Below are 22,454 nucleotides of genomic sequence, written 5' to 3' on the forward strand. Positions count from 1 at the left end.
CAGACAGAGTTCAGTGTGTCAAATTGGAGGGCTTGTTGTCCGGACCTCTGGCAGTCTATGGGGGTAACACAGGGTTCAATTCTCGGGCCGACTCTTTTCTCTGTATATATCAACGATGTCGCTCTTGCTGCGGGTGGTTCCCTGATCCACCTCTACGCAGATGACACCAATCTGTATACATTTGGCCCTTCTTTGGACACTGTAAACGAACCTCCAAACGAGCTTCAATGCCATACAACACTCCTTCCGTGGCCTCCAACTGCTCTTAAAGGCTAGTAAAACCAAATGCATGCTTTTCAACCGTTCACTGCCCGCCCGACTATCATCACTACCCTGGATGGTTCTGACCTAGAATATGTGGACAACTACAAATACATAGGTGTCTGGCTTGACTGTAAACTCTCCTTCCAGACTCATTAAACATCTCCAATCCAAAATAAAATCGGCTTTCTATTTCGCAACAAAGCCTCCTTCACTCACGCCACCAAACTTACCCCAGTAAAACTGACTATCCTACCGATCCTCGACTTTGTCGATGTCATCTACAAAATAGCTTCCAATACTCTACTCAGCAAACTGGATGCAGTTTACAGTGCCATCTGTTTTGTTACCAAAGCCCCTTATACCACCCACCACTGCAACCTGTATGCTTTAGTCGGCTGTCCCTCGCTACATATTCGTCGCCAGACCCACTGGCTCCAGTTCATCTAAGTGTATGCTAGGTAAAGCTCTGCCTTATCTCAGCTCTCTGGTCACGATAACAACACCCACCCATAGCACGCGCTCCAGCAGGTATTGCTCACCCAAAGCCAACACCTGCTTTGGCCGCCTTTCCTTCCAGTTCTCTGCTGCCAGTGACTGGAACGAATTGCAAAAATCGCCGAAGTTGGAGAATTATATTTCCCTCACTAAATTTAAACATTAGCTATCTGAGCAGCAATTGTAATTACTTCGCTACTATTGCCTATTTATTGCCTACCTCCTCACACTGACAATTTTTTTCTATTGTGTTGACTGTACGCTTGTTTAATTCCATGTGAAACTGTTCGTTTTGCACTGCTTTGCTTTATCTTGGCCAGGTCGCAGTTGTAAATGAGAACTTGTTCTCAACTAGCTTACCTGGTTAAAGGTGAAATAAAATGTATAAAATATTACGTTCATTCATATACAGGCTATCCTCTGTTTTGCCTACATTAAGTTGGTTCCATTTTCAGTCATGTCTTCGGTCACATTCGCTCGGGTCAAACAAAATCACCCTAATTACTTGACAAAAGTAATCAACTCAAAACACACCCATTGTATCATTCCATGCTTGACAATAACACTGTGTATGACAAATTTGCCACCCCTTCCTCCCACGACCACTCCACCACCGTGCGTACATTAGTTTAGATTCTAATGTCAATATGTACACCAATTACAATACCAATTGTGATATCATTCAAGTGAACCAAAAATAAAGTACTTGTATGTAATATTTGTTGATGCTGATTGTGATTTGCCTTTCAGTTGAAATGTTTGAAACACATTAACTCCAACTGTAAAGTAGGCTACTACTTAGTAAGTGAATAAGAAAACAATATTGTGAGGCTACTTGTTAATGTGGCATGGATTTAGACCCGTCTGAACTCGGTTCGCTAACCGGGATTCCTTGGGACATCCCTACCCCAGGGTTTCCCAAACTCAGTCCTCAGAACCCCTTAAGGTGCACGTTTTATTTTTTGCCCTAGCACTACACAGATTAAAATAATCAACTAATCAAGCTTTGACCATTTGAATAAGCCGTGTAGTGTTAGAGCAAAAACCAAAACGTGCACCCTTGGGGTCCTGAGGACTGAGTTTTAGAAACGCTGCAACCCCTACCCTAACCATTTTGAATGTCAACTTCAGTTGGGTAGAGATGTCCCAAGGATCCCGGATAGCAAGGACTGTCTGAACACACAAAATCATGTCTGACTACATTGGACACACCAACTGGAAACAAAGATGGCCGTCACCACAGTGCATCTGGTTTATTATTCATTATGTTCACTACACCCCCCACATCAACAATATCTTTAGCGTCATTGACAGTACCTCCGACACTAGGCAGCAGTATTTCAAGAAAAATAGATACTTTCAGTTATCATCTGAAACAGAGGATTAAGTATTGCACCTCAATTAACCTGTGTTTAATATTCACAATTAAAAAATGCTCTCATACCTCAGAAATCAGCAAGTAAAATAGCATGCAAAGTTCTCCTTTTAAAAGCTTGCGATTTCAATCTTCATACCATTAATGTGCATTAAATAATTGTTTTACATAATATCTTTAATTTAATATTCATTTACAGATGCCATTCCACAGGGAGGAAATTTGGCCAGCAAATATCAGATAATCTCTCACATGCATGCTGCATACACTTCATCAATCACCTACTTCAAGCTTCATGTTGCCAATGACCAGTAACAAAATAAAAGTAACATATCAAATTGATGTTGTACCAATCAAAACAGCTTTATGGCCATACCAACATTAACTCCATATCTCTAATGCAATACTGTCACCGGGTGGGGGGGGGGTTCTTTTCTTTAAAAAATGTAACCCAGATCAAATTCTCTGTATTATTTCTGTTCCTCATTAGACTTTGCCCCCTTGATGTCTTCGTAACATTGAATTGCTGTACTCATTGATAATACAATCCGATTGTCTTCATTCAAACTATAGCATTGATCCTAGTGTGCACATGGTTTGTTGCTTATCACCACGAGACAACTGTGCTTCTTCCAAAATATTGAAGGGACCAAACCTGACAGGGTAAACAGAATATAAATGTAATCTGGATTATGAATGTAAGAGGCTGCATTTACACAGGCAGCCCAATTCAGATTCTAATTGGTATTTTTTTAATCAAAACTTTTCAGATCTGATTGTCAAAAGACCAATTAGTTAAACAAATATTAGAATTGGGCTGCCTCTGTACACACAGCCGGAGTGGCATACACTTGCAGCAATTGATAAGTGAACCACCAAAGCACAACCACCGCCCACAGTACCCATAATGCCCTACAACTTTAGAGCTCATGACCAGCACTGTGAGGAGAAGGGAGGTCCTTGATGTCACAGTTCTGGATTAGATTGAAGTAAAAGACCACCAGTTCCTCGTAGTTCTTCTTAGAAATCCTCTCGTTAATACCATGGAACCTGAAAATGCAGAGGGAAAAGATAGAAAGATAGTGGCCAAACTACAAAAAGTTGGTGTTCTCGTTTGTCGAATGCAGTACAGAGCATTGTTTAACCCCCCTTGTCGGCACACTGTGTGTATAGGGCTGACTTACATTTTATGGTTCAACCGTGGCACATGACTGGAGTATTAGTCTCATGATCAACAAAAGAACAGGGCCTTGTGTTCAAACAATCTTATGACTACATTCAAAACCTTGCTTCTGGACAAACTAAACACCTTCCCCCGCTTTGAGGACAACATAGTGCCACCGACGCGGCCCACTACCAAGGACTGTGTGCTCTCCTTCTCCGTGGCAGACGTGAATAAGACATTTATGCATGTTAACCCTCGCAGGGATGCAGAGCAAGACGGCATCCCTAGCAGCATCCTCAGAGGATGCGCAGACCAGCTGGCTGGAGTGTTTACAGACATATTCAATCTCTCCCTATCCATCTGCTGTCCCCACTTGCTTCAAGATGTCCACCATTGTTCCTGTACTCAAGAAAGTAAAAAGGTAATTGAACTAAATGACTATTGTGCCATAGCAATCACTTCTGTCATCATGAAGTGCTTTGAGAGGTTAGTTAAGGATCATATCACCTCTACCTTACCTGACACCCTAGACTCACTTCAATTTGCTTAACGCCCCAATAGATCCACAGGCGATGAAATCGCCATCGCACTGCCCTATCTCATCTGGACAAGAGTAATACCTATGTAAGAATGCTGTTCATTGACTATAGCTCAGCATTCAACACCATACTACCCTCCACGCTCATCATTAAGCTCGTGGCCCTGGGTCTGAACCCCGCCCGGTGTAACTGGGTCCTGGACTTCCTGACGGGCTGCCCCCCAGGTGGTGAAGGTAGGAAACAACACCTCTACTATGCTGATCCTCAACACAAGGGCCCAACAAGGGTGCTTGCTCAGCCCCCTCCTGTAGTCTCTGTTCACCCATGACTGCATAGCCACTCATGCCTCCAACTCAATCATCAAGTTTGCAGACGAAACAGTAGTAGGCCTGATTACCAACAATGCAGAGACAGCCCACAGGGAGGTGAGGGCCCTGGGAGATTGGTGCCAGGAAAATAACCTCTCACTCAACGTCAACAAAACAAAAGAAGCCGATTGCGGGCTTCAGGGAACAGCAGAGGGAGCATGCCCCTATCCACAGATGGGACCGCAGTGGGGAAGTTCCTTGGCGTACACGTCACTGACAAACTGAAATGATCCACCCACACAGACAGTGTGGTGAATAAGGCGCAACAGCGCCTCTTCAACCTAAGGAAGCTGAAGAAATTTGGCTTGGCCCTTAACTTTCACAGATGCACAATTGAGAGCATCCAGTCAGGCTATATCACCGCCGGGTACGGCAACTGCACCACCCACAACTGCAGGGCTCTCCAGAGGGTGGTGCGGTCTGCCCAACACATCATAGAGGGCAAACTACCTGCCCTCCAGGACACCTACAGCACCCGATGACACAGGAAAGCCAAAAAGATCATCAAGGACATCAACCACCCGAGCCACAGCCTGTTCATCCCGCTATCATCAAGAAGGCGAGGTCAGTGCAGGTGCATCAAAGCTGGGACTGAGAGACAAAAAAAGACAAAAACAGACTTAAATAGCCATCATTAGCCGGCTTCGACCCGGTTACGCAAACCCTGCACCTTAAAGGCTGCTGCCCTAGAAACAGACTTGGAATCACTGGCCACTTGAATAAATGGAACACTAGTCACTTTAATAATGTTTAAATACTGCTTTACTCATTTCATATGTGTACACTATTCTATTCTACTGTATTTTAGTAAATGCCATTCCGAAATTGCTCGATCTAATATTTATATATTTCTTAATTCCATTATTTTAGATGTGTATTGTTGTGGATCGTTGAGCTAAATACATTTTGATTTGAACACAAGCATTTCGCTACACCCGCTAAATATGCGTATGTGACCAATAAAATGTGATTTGATTAGAGCTGGAGAGAGCTCTTCTACACAGAATATTTCCTTGTGGGTGTTATGGCTCACAGTTCTTCTGTTACAGTGTGTGTCCTACCTCTGGGCGTCCCCTGGTCTGAACCATGTAGGAGCAAAGCGATAGATGTCCTTGGCCAGGTCAGTGTAGTGACGGCTGTCTGTATTTCCGATGCAGATACCTGCACATTGGAATATGATAGTAGGTCTCGACATAAAAATGCTAAAACATTGCCTGAACAACCCATTTCATTAGCAGAAAACATTTTCAACATCATGGTGGGCAAACTAATACCATTCCCTCTCCACGTACCCCCATTTCTTACCAGGGGCAACAGTAACTTGTGGGAACTGGTCCAGCACAGTCTTCTTGATGATCTGGAACCCAAAGGATGTTTCATCGTAGGAGCTGACAGGCAACGGGTCAAAGCCATCCACTAGCTCCATCTTAACCCTCTCATCTCCCACTGTGGACTGGATCAACTCCAAAACCTGAAGGGAGGACAAATACACTATCATTGTGAAAACTGAACAGTTTTCTTCAACTGTACTTCAAACTTGCCAGCATGACTAAATTAAATACATTTTCAATGTTTTACTTTTGAGAGGGCCATATGATTCTAGCTAATATAATAGATAAGTAACATGAGTTTTTAATATAGCATGTGGTTGAACCATATAGATATCAGTAGATTTGCAATGTCGCTGCACCATTCATTAGACCAGGGATCACCAAATAAATTCAGCCGCGGGACAATTTTCCTTGAGCAGATGGTCAGGAACATAATTACAAATAATTTGTAGACTGCAAATTGCCCGCAAACATATAATATTTGACTAAAATATTTATTGCTCAGAAAACTTGGTGCCAAATAAAAATCACCCATTGGCCAATTTGGTCCGTGGGTCACCAGTTGGGGAACCTGGCTTTAGACAAGAGCTTGCAGTAAATACTAATCCCCACCTCCTGTAGAGACTGTGCGGAATGTATCCGCAGATTCACATAGGCCTCAGCTTGGGAAGGAAGAATGTTAACCTATGAAGAAAGAAAACAAATGTAATTAAAAAGGACTCCCCAGAGGAAGTTGCCACCACTATTTCAATGTAATTTCCTGTCCTAGAGATGTAATACACATTTAGGTTCCACAACTAAAGTATGACAAAGGCTACTGATACATATTCACGAATGGGTGTGGGAATTTCCACTTGGACTTGATAAACTTCAACAAACAGGGCACCGACAGCAGTACAGTTAGCATGCTAACCTTATCTAGCTAGTTAATGTTATCCGTTGTTGCCATTTTTTTTTTTTACTACACACTATTCAAAAGATTAGCTAGCTGGCTCTATGGCTGGCTCTGAAACTGGATTTGTCATAAGCACTGATTTACGGAAAACTTTGCCGCAGATGGAAACCACTGGATGCGAATCCACCACAGAAATAGAAAAGAATAAGATGAAGCTCCGGTAATACGGATAACTATTGAAAGATAGCTGATATGCATTTTTCTATATTTGGAATGGAAACAATGCAACCTCTGGTAGGCTGCTGACAGGCTTTGGCTGTGTTACAGAAAAGCAAAGCCAGTCAGTGTTCAGGGTTCTCACAGGGGAAATGATAGGCTACAATGACTTAGCTCATGATCATACACGCCGAAAATGACATGTAACTGCAGGTGCCTTTTCATTATCTGGATAGACACTTGTGGTTTCTGGCCATTGTCTTTCAGCTCAGAAAAGTGATTTCTACTAGTGCGGTCATTTAACAGACAACTTTATGCATGATATATAATTTATCATGACTAGTTATTGTACCTTAACTCCTGAGTTGAACATAGTGATTGCAGTTGTGGTTCTCACAAAAGCATTTGTATCGGGTCTTCTTTCCATTACTCTGTAGCGCAAATAAAAGCTGTTAATTAGGTTTCATAATTAAATCAACACCATAAATTCCCACAACATGAGGTATGTTTATTTTATAGGAGTTTAAATCTGCATGCAATTCAAATAATCAAAGATGGAACAAGCCAGTGAAATTCAGAGTGGAAAATTACCTTCCAAGGAGTGGGGAGAACAGCCACATATTCGACATGACAAATTTGAGTGGGAGCTTAAACTAAGAAAGAAAGTGATAAAAACATTTTTTATGATAAATAGATGTTGTAATTTGATGGAACTTTCCCTTCAACACTCTATAGCACTTATAGGATGTCTGAGGCCTGAGGTTAGAAACACAGCATTACCTTGTGAGCCAGGTGTTCAAAGGTCCCACGTTCAGGGCCTTCACCAAACAACCTAGGCATTGGGTTATCCTCCAATCTAACGAAACAGATCACGTGTGCTTAGACTTAGAGAATGTGGGCTTAGGTTCAAAGATTCCTCCCTTTACTGAGTTTCCTAATATTATTAACTGAAAAGGTCCTAAGAGGGAACTTGGACCCTGTAAAATGTCTCATGCTCTATATACCGAGTACATCAAACATTAGGAACACCTTCCTAATATTAAGTTGTGCGCCCCCCCCCCCCAAAATGCTTCCCACAGTTGTGTGAAGTTGGCTGGTGGACCATTCTTGATACATACAGGAAATTGTTGAGCATGAAAATCCCAACAGTTCTTGACACAAAACGGTGGCACCTACTACCATAACCCGTTCAAAAGGACTTAAATATTTCTTTAACATGATATCAATAAGGGATAAAAGCTTTAACCTGGATTTGCCTGGTCAGTCTGTGTCATGGAAAGAGCAGTTCTTAAATGTTTTGTATACTCAGTGTATGTTCATGGCTGACCATGCAAGGAAAATGGAATTCCCTTTGATTGCACAGTACCTATAGATGTTAAGCAATGGGAAAAAATATATACAGTGCCTTGCGAAAGTATTCGGCCCCCTTGAACTTTGCGACCTTTCGCCACATCAGGCTTCAAACAAAGATATAAAACTATTTTTTTGTGAAGAATCAACAAGTGGGACACAATCATGAAGTGGAACGACATTTATTGGATATTTCAAACTTTTTTTAACAAATCAAAAACTGAAAAATTGGGCATGCAAAATTATTCAGCCCCCTTAAGTTAATACTTTGTAGCGCCACCTTTTGCTGCGATTACAGCTGTAAGTCGCTTGGGGTATGTCTATCAGTTTTGCACATCGAGAGACTGAATTTTTCCCATTCCTCCTTGCAAAACAGCTCGAGCTCAGTGAGGTTGGATGGAGAGCATTTGTGAACAGCAGTTCAGTTCTTTCCACAGATTCGATTGGATTCAGGTCTGGACTTTGACTTGGCCATTCTAACACCTGGATATGTTTATTTTTGAACCATTCCATTGTAGATTTTGCTTTATGTTTTGGATCATTGTCTTGTTGGAAGACAAATCTCCGTCCCAGTCTCAGGTCTTTTGCAGACTCCATCAGGTTCTCTTCCAGAATGGTCCTGTATTTGGCTCCATCCATCTTCCCATCAATTTTAACCATCTTCCCTGTCCCTGCTGAAGAAAAGCAGGCCCAAACCATGATGCTGCCACCACCATGTTTGACAGTGGGGATGGTGTGTTCAGGGTGATTAGCTGTGTTGCTTTTACGCCAAACATAACGTTTTGCATTGTTGCCAAAAAGTTCAATTTTGGTTTCATCTGACCAGAGCACCTTCTTCCACATGTTTGGTGTGTCTCCCAGGTGGCTTGTGGCAAACTTTAAACGACACTTTTTATGGATATCTTTAAGAAATGGCTTTCTTCTTGCCACTCTTCCATAAAGGCCAGATTTGTGCAATATAAGACTGATTGTTGTCCTATGGACAGAGTCTCCCACCTCAGCTGTAGATCTCTGCAGTTCATCCAGAGTGATCATGGGCCTCTTGGCTGCATCTCTGATCAGTCTTCTCCTTGTATGAGCTGAAAGTTTAGAGGGACGGCCAGGTCTTGGTAGATTTGCAGTGGTCTGATACTCCTTCCATTTCAATATTATCGCTTGCACAGTGCTCCTTGGGATGTTTAAAGCTTGGGAAATCTTTTTGTATCCAAATCCGGCTTTAAACTTCTTCACAACAGTATCTCGGACCTGCCTGGTGTGTTCCTTGTTCTTCATGATGCTCTCTGCGCTTTTAACGGACCTCTGAGACTATCACAGTGCAGGTGCATTTATATGGAGACTTGATTACACACAGGTGGATTGTATTTATCATCATTAGTCATTTAGGTCAACATTGGATCATTCAGAGATCCTCACTGAACTTCTGGAGAGAGTTTGCTGCACTGAAAGTAAAGGGGCTGAAAAATGTTGCACGCCCAATTTTTCAGTTTTGAATTTGTTAAAGTTTGAAATATCCAATAAATGTCATTCCACTTCATGATTGTGTCCCACTTGTTGATTCTTCACAAAAAAATAGTTTTATATCTTTATGTTTGAAGCCTGAAATGTGGCAAAAGGTCGCAAAGTTCAAGGGGGCCGAATACATTCGCAAGGCACTGTATATACAAAAATAAATCAATACAGTTATATCACCATATTATAAAATCGATACTTTGACCCCAAGGAACAATGTAAAAATTTAGAAAAAAACAAATCTAGGTAGCGCTAGTGGGCTGTAGTTTTCACCAAAACGGTGGTATTTTTCATTCTATAGCTTGTTCTCCATCTTCTTTTGAATAGCAAGCCAACCTCGGCACCTATGTATTGTGATAATGTATCTGGAGGTCCCTGACAATTCCCAGCCATACCTGTGACGATTCACTAATCCCCTCTTACCTTTTGACTGCTCCTGCCAGGATGCCTATGCTGCTCTCACTGGGAGGCATGGAGGAGTGACCCGGGGCCTTGGAAACGCTCAGCTTCACCGTAGCTAGCCCCTTCTCACTGATCCCAATCCTGACATATACACACACACAGGCAAATCAAATAAAAATCTAATATTTGTCACATTATTTGTTACAGTGAAATGCTTACTTACAGTTGAAGTCAGAAGTTCTAACTAGTTTTAGTGACTCCAACCTAAGTGTTTCAACCACTCCATAAAACTACAGTTTTGACAAGTCGGTTAGGATATCTACTTTGTGCATGACACAAGTAATTTTCCAACAATTGTTTACAGATTATTTCACTGTATCACAATTCCAGTGGGTCAGAAGCTTACATACACTAAGTTGACTGTGCCTTTAAACAGCTTGGAAAATTCCAGAAAATTATGTCATGGCTTTAGAAGCTTCTGATAGGCTAACTGACATCAGTTGAGTCAATTGGAGGTGCACCTGTGGATGTATTTCAAGGCCTACCTTCAAACTCAGTGCCTCTTTGCTTGGCATCATGTGAAAATCAAAAGAAATCAGCCAAGACCTCAGAACAAATTGTAGACCTCCACAAGTCTGGTTCATCCTTGGGAGCAATGTCTAAACGCCTGAAGGTACCACGTTCATCTGTACAAACAATAGTACGCAAGTATAAACACCATGGGTGTCATACCGCAGTCATACCGCTCAGGAAGAAGACGCGTTCTATCTCCTAGATATGAGCGTAATTTGGTGCGAAAAGTGCAAATCAATCCCAGAACAACAGCAAAGGACCTTGTGAAGATGCTGGAGGAAACAGGTACAAAAGTATCTATATCCACAGTAAAACGAGTTCTATAGACATAAAGAACCTGAAAGGCCGCTCAGCAAGGAAGAAGCCACCGCTCCAAAACCGCCATAAAAAAGCCAGACTACGGTTTGCAACTGCACATGGGGAAAAATATACTTTTTGGAGAAAAGTCCTCTGGTCTGATGAAACAATAATAGAACTGTTTGGCCATCGTCATGTTTGGAGGAAAAAGTGAGAGGCTTGCAAGCTGAAGAACACCATCCCAACCCTGAAGCACACCAACCCAACCGTGAAGCACGGGGGTGGCAGCATCATGTTGTGGGGGTGCTTTGCTGCAGGAGGGACTGGTGCACTTCACAAAATAGATGGCATCATGAGAGAAGGAAAATTATGTGGATATATTGACGCAACATCTCAAGACATCAAGTCAGGAAGTTAAAGCTTGGTCGCAAGTGGGTCTTCCAAATGAACAATAACCCCAGGCATACTTCCAAAGTTGTGGGAAAATGGCTTAAGGACAACAAAGTCAAGGTATTGGAGTGGCCATCACAAAGCCCTGACCTCAATCCCATTGAAAAATTGTCTGCAGAACTGAAAAAGCGTGTGCGAGCAAGGAGGCCTAAAAACCTGACTCAGTTACACCAGCTCTGTCGGGAGGAATGGCCCAAAATTCACCCAACTTATTGTGGGAAGCTTGTGGAAGGCTACCTGAAACGTTTGACCCAAGTCAAACAATTTAAAGGCAATGCTACCAAATACTAATTGACTGCATGTAAACTTCTGACCCACTGAAGAAAGTAATTAAAGCTGAAATAAATCATTCTCTGCTTTTATTCTGACATTTCACATTCTTAAAATAAAGTTGTGATTCTAACTGACCTAAGACAGGGACATTTTACTTGGATTAAATGTCAGGAATTGTGAAAAACTGAGTTTAAAAATATTTGGCCAAGGTGTATGTAAACTTCCAACTTCAACTGTACAAGCATTTGAAAAAGGAACACAAAGTAACAATAACGAGGCTATATACAGGGGGTACCGGTACCGAGTCAATGTGTAGGGGCACAAGTTGGTCGAGGCAATTTGTACATGTAGGTAGGGGTAACGTGACTATGCATAGATAATAAAACAGCAGGGGGGGGGGGGGGGGGGGGGGGAAATCAATGCAAACAGTCTGGGTGGCCATTTGATTAATCGTTCAGCAGTCCTATGGCTTGGGGGTAGAAGCTGTTGAGGAGCCTTTTGGACCCAGACTTGGCGCTCCAATACCGCTTGCCGTGCAGTAGCAGAGAGAACAGTCTATGACTTGGGTGACTGGAGTCTGAGAATTTTTGGGGCCTTCCTCTATAGGTCCTGGATGACAGGAAGCTTGGCCCCGGTGATGTAATGGGCCGTACGCACTACACTCTGTAGCGCCTCGCGGTCAGAAGCCGAGCAGTTGTCATACCAGGCGGTGATGCAACCAGGATGCTCTCGATGGTGTAGCTGTAGAACCTTAAGAATCTGAGGACCTGTGCCAAATCTTTTCAGTCTCCTGAAGGGGAAAAGTCATTGTCGTGCCCTCTTCATGGGTGTCTTGATGTGTTTGGACCATGATAGCATTGTTGATGTGGACACCAAGGAACTTAACTCACGACCCGCTCCACTACAGCCCCGATGATGAGAATGGGGAGTGTTCGGCCCTCCTTTTACTATAGTCGACGATCAGCTCCTTTTTCTTGCTCACGTTGAGGGAGAGGTTGTTGTCCTGGCACCACACTACCAGGTCTCTGACCTCCCTATAGGCTGTCTCATCATTGTCGGTAACCAGGCCTACCACTGTTGTGTCGTCAGCAAACTTAATGACGGTGTTGGAGTCATGCTTGGCCACGCAGTTGTGAGTGAACAGGGAGTACAGGAGTGGACTTGAGCACGCACCCACGAGGTGCCCCCGTTGTTGAGGATCAGCGTGGCAGATGTGCCGTTGCCTACCCTTACCACTTGGGGGCGGCCCATCGGGAAGTCCAGGATTTAGTTGCAAAGGGAGTTTTTTAATCCCAGGTTCCTTAGCTTAGTGATGAGCTTCGTGGGCACTATGGTGTTGAACACTGAGCTGTAGTCAATGAACAGCATTCTCACATAAGTGTTCCTTTTGTCCAGGTGGGAAAGGGCAGTGTGGAGTGTGACAGATTGCGTCATCTGTGGATCTGTTCAGGCGGTATGCGAATTGGAGTGGGTCTAGGGTTTCCAGGATGATGGTGTTGATGTCAACCATGACATGGGGCAGCAGGTAGCCTAGTGGTTAGAACGTTGGGCCAGTAACCGAAAGGTTGCTGGATCGAATCCCTGAGCTGACAAGGTAAAAAAAATAATGTTGTTCTGCCCCTGAACAAGGCAGTTAACCCACTGTTCCCCAGTAGACCATTGTAAATAATCATTTGTTCTTACTGACTTGCCTAGGTAAATAAAAAGGTTTAAAAAAATCAAAATAAAAAAAGCACTCATGTCGGGCAGTCATGAAGTGCTAAGGGGCAGTAGTCATTTAGGCAGGTAACCTTTGCTTTCTTGGGCACAGGGACTATGGCGGTCTGCTTGAAACATGTAGGTATTACAGACTTGATCAGGGAGAGGTTGAAAATGTCAGTGAAGACACTTGCCAGTTGGTCCGCACATGCCCTGAGTACACGTCCTGGTAATTTCTGGCCTTGTGAATGTTGACCTTTAAAAGGTCACACAGTGATCACACAGTCATCCGGAACAGCTGGTGCTCTCATGCATGCCTCAGTGTTGCTGGCCTCGAAGCAAGCATAAAAAGGCATTTAGCCCATCTGGTAGGCTGGTGTCACTGGGCAGCTCGCGGCTGGGTTTTCCCTTTGTAGTCAAATAGTTTGCAAGCCTGGCCACATCCGTAGAGCGTCAGAGCCGGTATAGTAGGATTACGTCTTAGTCCTGTATTGACACTTCGCCTATTTGATGTTTCATCTGAGGGCATAGCGAGATTTCTTATAAGCGTCCGGATTAGTGTCTCACTCCTTGAAAGCGGCAGCTCTAGATGTTGCCTGTATAATCCATGGCTTCTGGTTGGAATATGTATGTATGGTCACCGTATGGACGTTGTAGTCGATGCAATTAAGCCTGTGACTGAAGTGGTATACTCCTCAATGCCATTGGGTGAATCTCAAAACATATTCCATTCTATGCTAGCAAAACAGTCCTGTAGCGTAGCATTCACATCATCTGACCACTTCCTAATTGAGTGAGTCATTGGTACATCTTGCTTGAATTCTTGCTTGTAAGCAGGAATCAGGAAGATAGAATTATGGTCAGGTTTGCCAAATGGAGGGTGAAGGAGAGCTTTGTATGCATCTCTGTGTGTGGAGTAATAGTGGCCTAGAATTTTTTTCCCCCCTATGGTTGCACATTGTAACATGCTGGTAGAAATTAGGTGAAACAGATTTAAGTTTGCCTGCATTAAAGTTCCATGGCCACTAGGAGAGCCGTTTCTGGATGAGCATTTTGTTTGCTTATGGCCTTATACAGCTCGTTGAGTGCAGTCTTAGTGCCAGCATCGGTTTGTGGTAAATAGACGGCTATGAAAAATATAGATGAAAACTCTCATGGTAGATAGTGTGGTCTACAGCTTATCATGAGGTACTCTACCTCAGGCGAGCAATTCCTCGAGACTTCTTTAATATTAGACATCGCGCATGAGCTGTTTTTGACAAATAGACAAACACCACCACCCCTCGTCTTACCAGAGATAGCCGTTCTGCCCTGCCGATGCACGGAAAATCCAGCCAACTGTATATTATCTGTGTCGTCGTTCAGCCATGACTCGGTGAAACATAAGATATTACCATTTTAATGTCCCATCGGTAGGATAGTCTCAAACGGAGCTCATCCAGTTTATTCTCCAGTGATTGCACTTGGCAGGCATATACACTTTTAATATACTGTGATAGCAAACGTAACCATATTTAAGTTGTGTTTTATATCATATTGTACAACAGCTGATGAAACTAACACTGTAAAAATGTGAAACTTTGATCAGTAACCAGGTTTCCATCCAACCACTTCATGCAGATGAAGTACGGGAAAATCATGACCTGGTTGATGGAAACAGCTGGTACAATTTTTTAAATGTGGACAGACAATTTATTCATTCGACATAGTGGAATCTTTGTGTGCGCGTAAAATTAATTACACTAGAAATGACGCAAATATTGATAATAAGCATCATATCGAAGTAAACTTGAGTCACGAGACGATATGTTGTGTGTTCCTTCCACTACGACTCGGGAAAGCATGCAGTTTATTAGGCTACAGATGAAAGAAGTTATGATGAACTTCACAGGGTGGTGAAAGTGCACAGTGATGATCTTGATGCTCCTTTCCAAGAAATATTGAGGATCTTATTCTAGTGACATGATGATCAATGCTTGGCTTCCATTTGACAATTAAACATTATCTTGCTCTCATCCATAATAATCTCATCATGTAGGTAGCCTACCTGCAATCTATCTGCAAGCCGTTGGCTAGAGTGGTCACATTTGCTATATAAGCAACAATTTTGGTGACAAAACTATCAGTAGTTGAAAATGCGATAGAGACCCATTTAACTTGTTTGTCTTAAAAAAAAAAAAAAATTATGTTATGTTCTCACACAGCCTTTTATCCACAATAAGTCCACTTGATGGAAACATCTCTGGTGGGAAAATGTGCATATTGTCATACTCACATTTTTAAATAGTCGCATGAAAATCTGTCGCCAATTGGATGGAAACCAAGCTAGTTAGTTTCTGGTTGAAAATATATTTTACGCGGGACCTTGTAATCAGCCGTTTTGGCTTGCCTGTTGACATCACCAGGAAGTATAGGTTAATAGACCAATAAAGAAAAGTTCCAAACCTCTCTGCCAATAGCAGATAGTTTTTTCAGATTACAAATCCCTCCCATTAGGCCCTTCCAATTACACCCCTCACTCAGACCACTCCTAGACAGTACTAACTAAATTCTTGCTTAAGAAATTATTTTTTGCTAAAAATCTATTTGGATTTGACAATTTTAATGGAAAACTATTATAATGGTACTTAATTGTTACCCAGAAATGAGTTCATATTGAGATTTTTTTTTAAATGGCTACATTGGGCCTGTGGTTATAATCACTTAGAAAGACACTAAATATGAGAGGAGAGTGAATGAATGCTTACAGAGCAGCAGGCCCCTGCAGACCACTGATGACTCCATCCAGCACAGCCAGACCCTCATCCAGTACAAACGCCAGCTGTACCCCTTTCTTCTTCAGCACCCTCACTATGTTCATTGCCCCCTGGAAGCCACTCACCTACAGTAGACCGACAAAATCCTGTTAATGATTTATGTTCCTTTTCAGTTAGTGAAATACAGTTGAAGTCAGAAGTTCACACACACTTTAGCCAAATACATTTAAACTCAGTTTTTCACAATTCCTGACATTTAATCCAAGTAAATATTCCCTGTTTTAGGTCAGTTAGGATTACCACTTTATTTTAAGAATGTGAAATGTCAGAATAATAATAGAGAGAATGATTTATTTCAGCTGTTATTTCTTTCATCACATTCCCCGTGGATCAGAAGTTTACATAGACTCAGTATTTGGTTGCACTTCATTTAAATGGATTAACTTGGGTCAAACATTTTGGGTAGCCTTCCACAAGCTTCCCACAATAAATTGGGTGAATTTTGGCCCATTCCTCCTAACAGAGCTGGTATAACTGAGTCAGGTTTGTAGGCCTCCTTGCTTGCACACGCTTTTTCAGTTCTGCCCACAAATTTTCAATAGGATTGAGGTCAGGGCTTTGTGATGGCTACTCCAATACCTTGACTTTGTTGTCCTTAAGCCATTTTGACACAACTTTGGAAGTATGCTTGGGGTCATTGTCCATTTGGAAGACCCATTTGCGACCAAGGTTTAACTGACTGATATATTGAAGCAACATTTCAAGACATCTACATCATTTTCCTTCCCTCATGATGCCATCTATTTTGTGAAGTGCACCAGTCCCTCCTGCAGCAAAGCACCCCCACAACATGATGCTGCCACCCCGTGCTTCATGGTTGGGATGGTGTTCTTCGGCTTGCAAGCCTCCCCCTTTTCATCCAAGCATAATAATGTTCATTATGGCCAAACAGTTCTATTTTTGTTTCATCGGACCAGAGGACATTTCTCCAAAAAGTACAATCTTTTTCCCCATGTGCAGTTGCAAACCGTATTCTGGCTTTTTTATGGCGGTTTTGGAGCAGTGGCTTCTTCCTTGCTGAGCGGCCTTTCAGGTTGTGTCGATATAGTTCTTGTTTTACTGTGGATATAGATACTTTTGTAACCGTTTCCTCCTGCATCTTCACAAGGTCCTTTGCTGTTGTTCTGGGATTGATTTTCACTTTTCGCACCAAAGTACGTTCATCTCAAGTAGACAGAACGCTTCTCCTTCCTGAGCGGTATGACGGCTGCGTGGTCCCATGGTGTTTATACTTACGTACTATTGTTTGTACAGATGAACGTGGTACCTTCAGGCATTTGGAAATTACTCCCAAGGATGAACCAGACTTTTTTCTGAAGTCTTGGCTGATTTATTTTGATTTTCCTATGATGTCAAGCAAAGAGGCACTGAGTTTGAAGGTAGGCCTTGAAATTCATCCACAGGTACACCTCCAATTGACTCAAATGATGTCAATTAGCCTATGATCATTTTCTGGAATTCTGGAAGGCACAGTCAACTTAGTGTATGTAAACTTCTGACCCACTGGAATTGTGATACAGTGAGTTATAAGTGAAATAATCTGTTGGCAAACAATTGTTGGAAAAATTACTTGTGTCATGCACAAAGTAGATGTCCTAACCGACTTTCCAAAATTATAGTTTGTTAACAAGACATTTCTGGAGTGGTTGAAAAACTCGTTTTAAATGACTCCAACCTAAATGTATGTAAACTTCCGACTTCAACTGTAAATACCTCTACCAACTTCACAAACCTCCTCATCATGACCCAAACCAATGAAGAATCCCCTTCGCGGTGAATAACCTCTTATCAACAGGTACTCCAGCGCCTGGAGAATTCCCTACAGTGAAAGATTTGTCTGGTTAAATTCTCACCATGTGAAATCGTATTATTGGGTGAGAAAATCAGCAACCACATCGTTGATTACGCAATGCTCTTAGCTCAAAGATAATACATATCATAGATTTATCTCTACAATCTGGTCCCTGTTCTTGGAACACCCAGGTTCCATAAACATCTACCCACTGTCAACCCTCAGTCTCACCATGACAGACTGCTTGTTATCGATGGTCCCTCTCCCGTAGATGAATCCATCTATCTCCTTTGCAGAGAATGGTGGGGCCTCCCATCCGTCTCTCTCCTCGGCAGGCACCACATCTATGTGGGCCAGCAGCATGTAGGGGACGAGGGCCAGGTCAGAGCCCGGCACCCAGAACAGGTGGCTGTAATTGGCCACAACCTCATGCTGGACCAGGTGGGAAGAAAACACTGTTGGGAAAGCTGGCAGACGGAAAAAAATAAATATCTGTTAAGTGTTAGGAAATGCAGGATACCACCCGTACGGAAAAAAAACTGCACTCAGAGTGTTGCATTATTCTGCAAATACTGCATCCAAAATACCACAGTCGACTGCAGTTACTGCACTTTTACTGCAGTTTCAAAACTGAAATCTTTTTTTGGAAGGGCATTTCTATTAAGCTTTTAAAATAGTGGATTTGAAGTAAACGCAGATGCATTACTGCTTGAGTATCAGAAAGCAGTGTCAATGCTAATTGGTAACTTCATATGCTCAAAGCCCGGCAGATGGCGATATTGAGTCATTTCATCTTATGGTCTTAAGGGAATGCATGCAGCAGGCTATACACTAGTATCCCGCATGGAGTTTTTTTGTGTGTGTACATTCTCCATTCAGGCTGCAAAGACATCAATTTCCTCAACTCAATTTAATAATGAGAAGGCAAAATTTCTTTGGGAAAGTATGCATACTTTCTTGATGAAACAACATTTCCCACCCCCATGGTAGTGGCTAATGCTACTTCCTGATGTTTAGCCAGGGTCATGTCTAGATGGGACACAGCTTGTCAAAATTGAGGTCAAAAGTTATTATTTTTACATTTTAGCTAACTGTACTATTTTCCTAACCATAAACTGAATTATCCTAACCTGGGGGGTTATGAAGGAACCAATGGGATGCTCAAGGTGGGGCATTCCTGCAGGGAACCCTTAAAATATTATCGTGCAGTTGCATACATGATTTATCGGGCTTCACTAAAGGGGCTGTAAATTTAAAGTTGTAACAAAGTTGACATTTTGGGCATAGCATCCATTTCTTCTCACGACCCCCAACACCCTACCATAATACTTCACCTAACCTGTGCGCCTGTGCGCATTTTTAGCACTTCACTGAGCTGGCAAGCCTCCAGCTACACAGCACTCACGTAGAAGCAGTAATAGTTAGTTCAGAGTAGTTCAGAGTATTTCTGAGTCAACTTTTTAGACGACATGCGTCCCATTATGCCTGATGTAAACCAAACACTGCATTCCACAGTAAGAACCTCATACCAACAGTCAAGCGTGGTGGTGGTGTGATGGTTTGGGGATGCTTTGCTGCCTCAGGACATAAAGGCTTGGCAACAATGATTTGAAAGTCGCAAAATAAATCAAATGCTGTTTCTTGCCTTAAGCTGGGCATAATTCACAAGTGATAATATCATTCACAAGTGATAATATCATTCACAAGTAAAAGGCTAATATTGTCACCCATTGATTTAATCTTATTGTTGCATATACTAAATAATATATGTGAAATTTGTTTTGATGTAGGTGCATGATAAATGGTCAATTCTCTCTCGAAACAAGGGCAGCAGAAGAAATACTCCTGTTGTAAGGAGAAGCAATATGCTTAATATTAGGAAGATGTATAAATATATATAGTAGGCCTAGCCTATAGAACGCTGGATGGGAACCTCTTCTTTTAAGAGGCCATCACTCTGTTCTCTCACGCAACAGCATAGCCTATAGAATTGTTGCGCACTGTTTGATTAGATGTTCAAATATATTTGCATTGATGTCAGAGTGATTAGAGGGACAATAGAGTGCTGAGTACCAGGCAGTTAAACAAGTCTGGTAGGCTACTAATGACCATCAGCAGCATCAGAGCTTTTTAATTTAATCTTTATTTAACTAGGCAAGTGAGTTAAGAAATACATTCTTATTTACAATGACGGCCTACCCCGGCCAAACCGGACGACACTGGGCCAATTGTGCACTGCCCTATGGGACTCCCAATCACGACCAGGAATCGAACTAGAGTCTGTAATGACGCTTCTTGCACTGAGATGCAGTGCCTTAGACCGCTGCGCCACTCGGGAGCCTAATTACCATGACTTAGCGGTCACGTGGAATTAGACTGCCTTCATGACTCGTCACCGCCAGTGTGACGGTAATATGGTCACCGTAACAGCCCTAGTCCACATACACACATCTGTCATGCTGCTGCTCCAGTTTCAACTGTTCTGCCTGTGGCTATGGAACCCTAACCGGTTCAACAGACATGTTACCTTGTCCCAGACCTGCTGTTTTGGACCCTCTCTCCCCCTCCCTCTACCACACATGCTGTCTCAACCTCTTAATGCTCAGCTATGAAAAGCCAACTGACATTTACTCCTGAGGTGTTGACTTATTGCACCCTCTACAACTGTGATTATTATTTGACCCTGCTGATCATCTATGAATGTTTGAACATCTTGAAGAACAATCTGGCCTTAATGGCCATGTACTCTCAATCTCCACCCAGCACAGCCAGAAGAGGACTGGCCACCCCTCAGAGCCTGGTTCCTCTCTAGGTTTCTTCCTAAGTTCCTACCTTTCTAAGGAGTTTTTCCAAGCCACCATGTTTCTACATCTGCATTGCTTTCCATTTTAGGCTGGGTTTCTCTATAAGCACTTTCTGACATCTGCTGATCTAACAATGGCTTCATAAATACATTTGATTGTTTTATAATGTTAGCTAAATGTAGTAATAAATACAGGCTACGTTTCTTTAAATGGACAATCCTGTGAACTGTCATGTGCAAGTTTTAAATTGACACAATACCCATTAGTAAAGGTATCAGCTAGAGATGACATGCAGGAACGTGCAGAGATTTGTAGTTTTGACATGTCTAAATTGATTCCATTTAGCATTTTTGAACCTGAGAGTAAATAGAGCCAAATATATTGACATGAGAGAGATGTACATGGTTATCAAAACCTCAAGCCAAGGTAAGCATACACAGCCCTTATTTTAAATGTTTCTAAAATCCCTAATGGGAAAATGGGGTACAAATGATTGGAACCATTTTCCTGTTTGACTACTAGGTTATGACACCTCCAATGTGGGATTCTACTCAGAGATGTGGTGAGGCTACACCTCAAATTACATACTAGTCATGAAAAACATGCAGTTACTTGCTGTATATAACTGATGATAGAGCTAAATGTGCGCAATTGTTTTGCATGGAATAAACATACATTTGTAGTTATGACTATGTTCTTCAAGGGGTGATGACATTCCAAATAGTTAACATGTATTTCATATTTCCTTGAAAACGACACGCAGTTGTCAATGCTTTCTGCGGAGCTGAAGGACTACATGCACCCAGCAGGCAAATCGAATGCTCTATCTTATTGTGACGTTTCATTGAAAACGACCAGCGCCATGCATTCCTTTTGGACGGTAAAATGAAACGAATCCTTATCGCCATTTGCCGGCCTTGTGCTCAGTGGGCTAATGGGCCTTGTGTTCAGTGGGCTAGTGTACTCAGTGAAAACATGTGTCCTATAGTAACCGGTTATAATATAACCGCCTATGCAGCATGTACCTGCTCCTAAACCAAGTATATCAGTAGGTATCCGGTAGCTTACCTTTCCTCAAGAGGCCGTCGAACTCGCGCAATGCGGTGGTGTTGAGCTGCGTCTCCGTGGTTGACACGGTGGGAATCCGGATTGCGTCTGCGTACAAAAAAGCAGGCGGCGTTGAGCAAATTTGGTCTGCACATTATAGCGAATAATCATTCACACAGCATAGGTTGACAAACCTGCTCAGCTTGATGATCGAATTAGTCTGGATCTCACCTCTGAAATTCGATAGAAGCTCCTCTCTCTGGTGCTGGTTTATGTCAGACGCAATATTGTTCGTCTTCTCCCAGTGTGCAAGTTGAAGTCCTGCATTCACATCAAACGTTAGTGTCCTTACAGTGGCTGCAACGAAAAAGGCTAAAATAACTAATAACAAGCTAAACGACACAATTTTCACAAACTTGAGAATGTTCAATGTTGCACTGCGTTCGGTCATTTTTTTTTATTCGACAGTGCACAGCGTGTTGTTGTGAAGAGTGCAAGCTGCTCGTGACGTGTTCTGCTAATTTGATCTATGAATGATCGTTTGAGCGCCACCTTTTGGGCTGGAAATAGGTCACCAGATAATCATTTACCTTATTCACCTTCATGCACTTCCAATCAAATTGCCAAATTGCCGATCGCTGCAGCTGCACATAGTCTATTGGTAAATAGCCCACCCTTTTCACCTACCTCATCCCCATACTGTTTTTATTTATCTACTTTTCTGCTCTTCTGCACACCAATATCTCTACCTGTACATGACCATCTGATCATTTATCACTCCAGTGTTAATCTGCA

The 22,454-nt window shown here is 42.4% G+C and overlaps 1 protein-coding gene across 2 annotated transcripts; it reads right to left on the bottom strand.

Annotated features, from left to right (window-relative positions):
• Positions 1 to 1,987: 1,987 nt before the first annotated feature.
• On the bottom strand, positions 1,988 to 22,223 carry LOC109907025 (N-fatty-acyl-amino acid synthase/hydrolase PM20D1.2). Of its 2 annotated transcripts, XR_004203680.1 has the most exons (14): positions 21,891 to 22,204; positions 21,681 to 21,767; positions 18,040 to 18,275; positions 17,749 to 17,835; positions 15,948 to 16,081; positions 9,931 to 10,050; positions 7,429 to 7,504; positions 7,240 to 7,301; positions 7,001 to 7,079; positions 6,150 to 6,221; positions 5,512 to 5,677; positions 5,268 to 5,367; positions 2,974 to 3,184; positions 1,988 to 2,858 (listed from the first exon to the last, which is right to left on the bottom strand). XR_004203680.1 is itself a non-coding variant. In XM_031794398.1 (13 exons), exons 1-13 carry the CDS (start codon positions 22,108 to 22,110, stop codon positions 3,055 to 3,057), a joined length of 1,569 nt encoding a protein of 522 aa, XP_031650258.1. In that variant the 5' UTR covers positions 22,111 to 22,223; the 3' UTR covers positions 1,988 to 3,054. The 2 variants fall into 2 exon arrangements, 1 of the variants encoding a protein (XP_031650258.1); XM_031794398.1 differs by having other exon boundaries at positions 1,988 to 3,184; positions 21,891 to 22,223.
• Between the last annotated feature and the right edge of the window lie 231 nt (positions 22,224 to 22,454).

Source organism: Oncorhynchus kisutch, linkage group LG17 (assembly GCF_002021735.2).
Source record: "Oncorhynchus kisutch isolate 150728-3 linkage group LG17, Okis_V2, whole genome shotgun sequence".
NCBI classification, from domain to species: domain Eukaryota; kingdom Metazoa; phylum Chordata; class Actinopteri; order Salmoniformes; family Salmonidae; genus Oncorhynchus; species Oncorhynchus kisutch.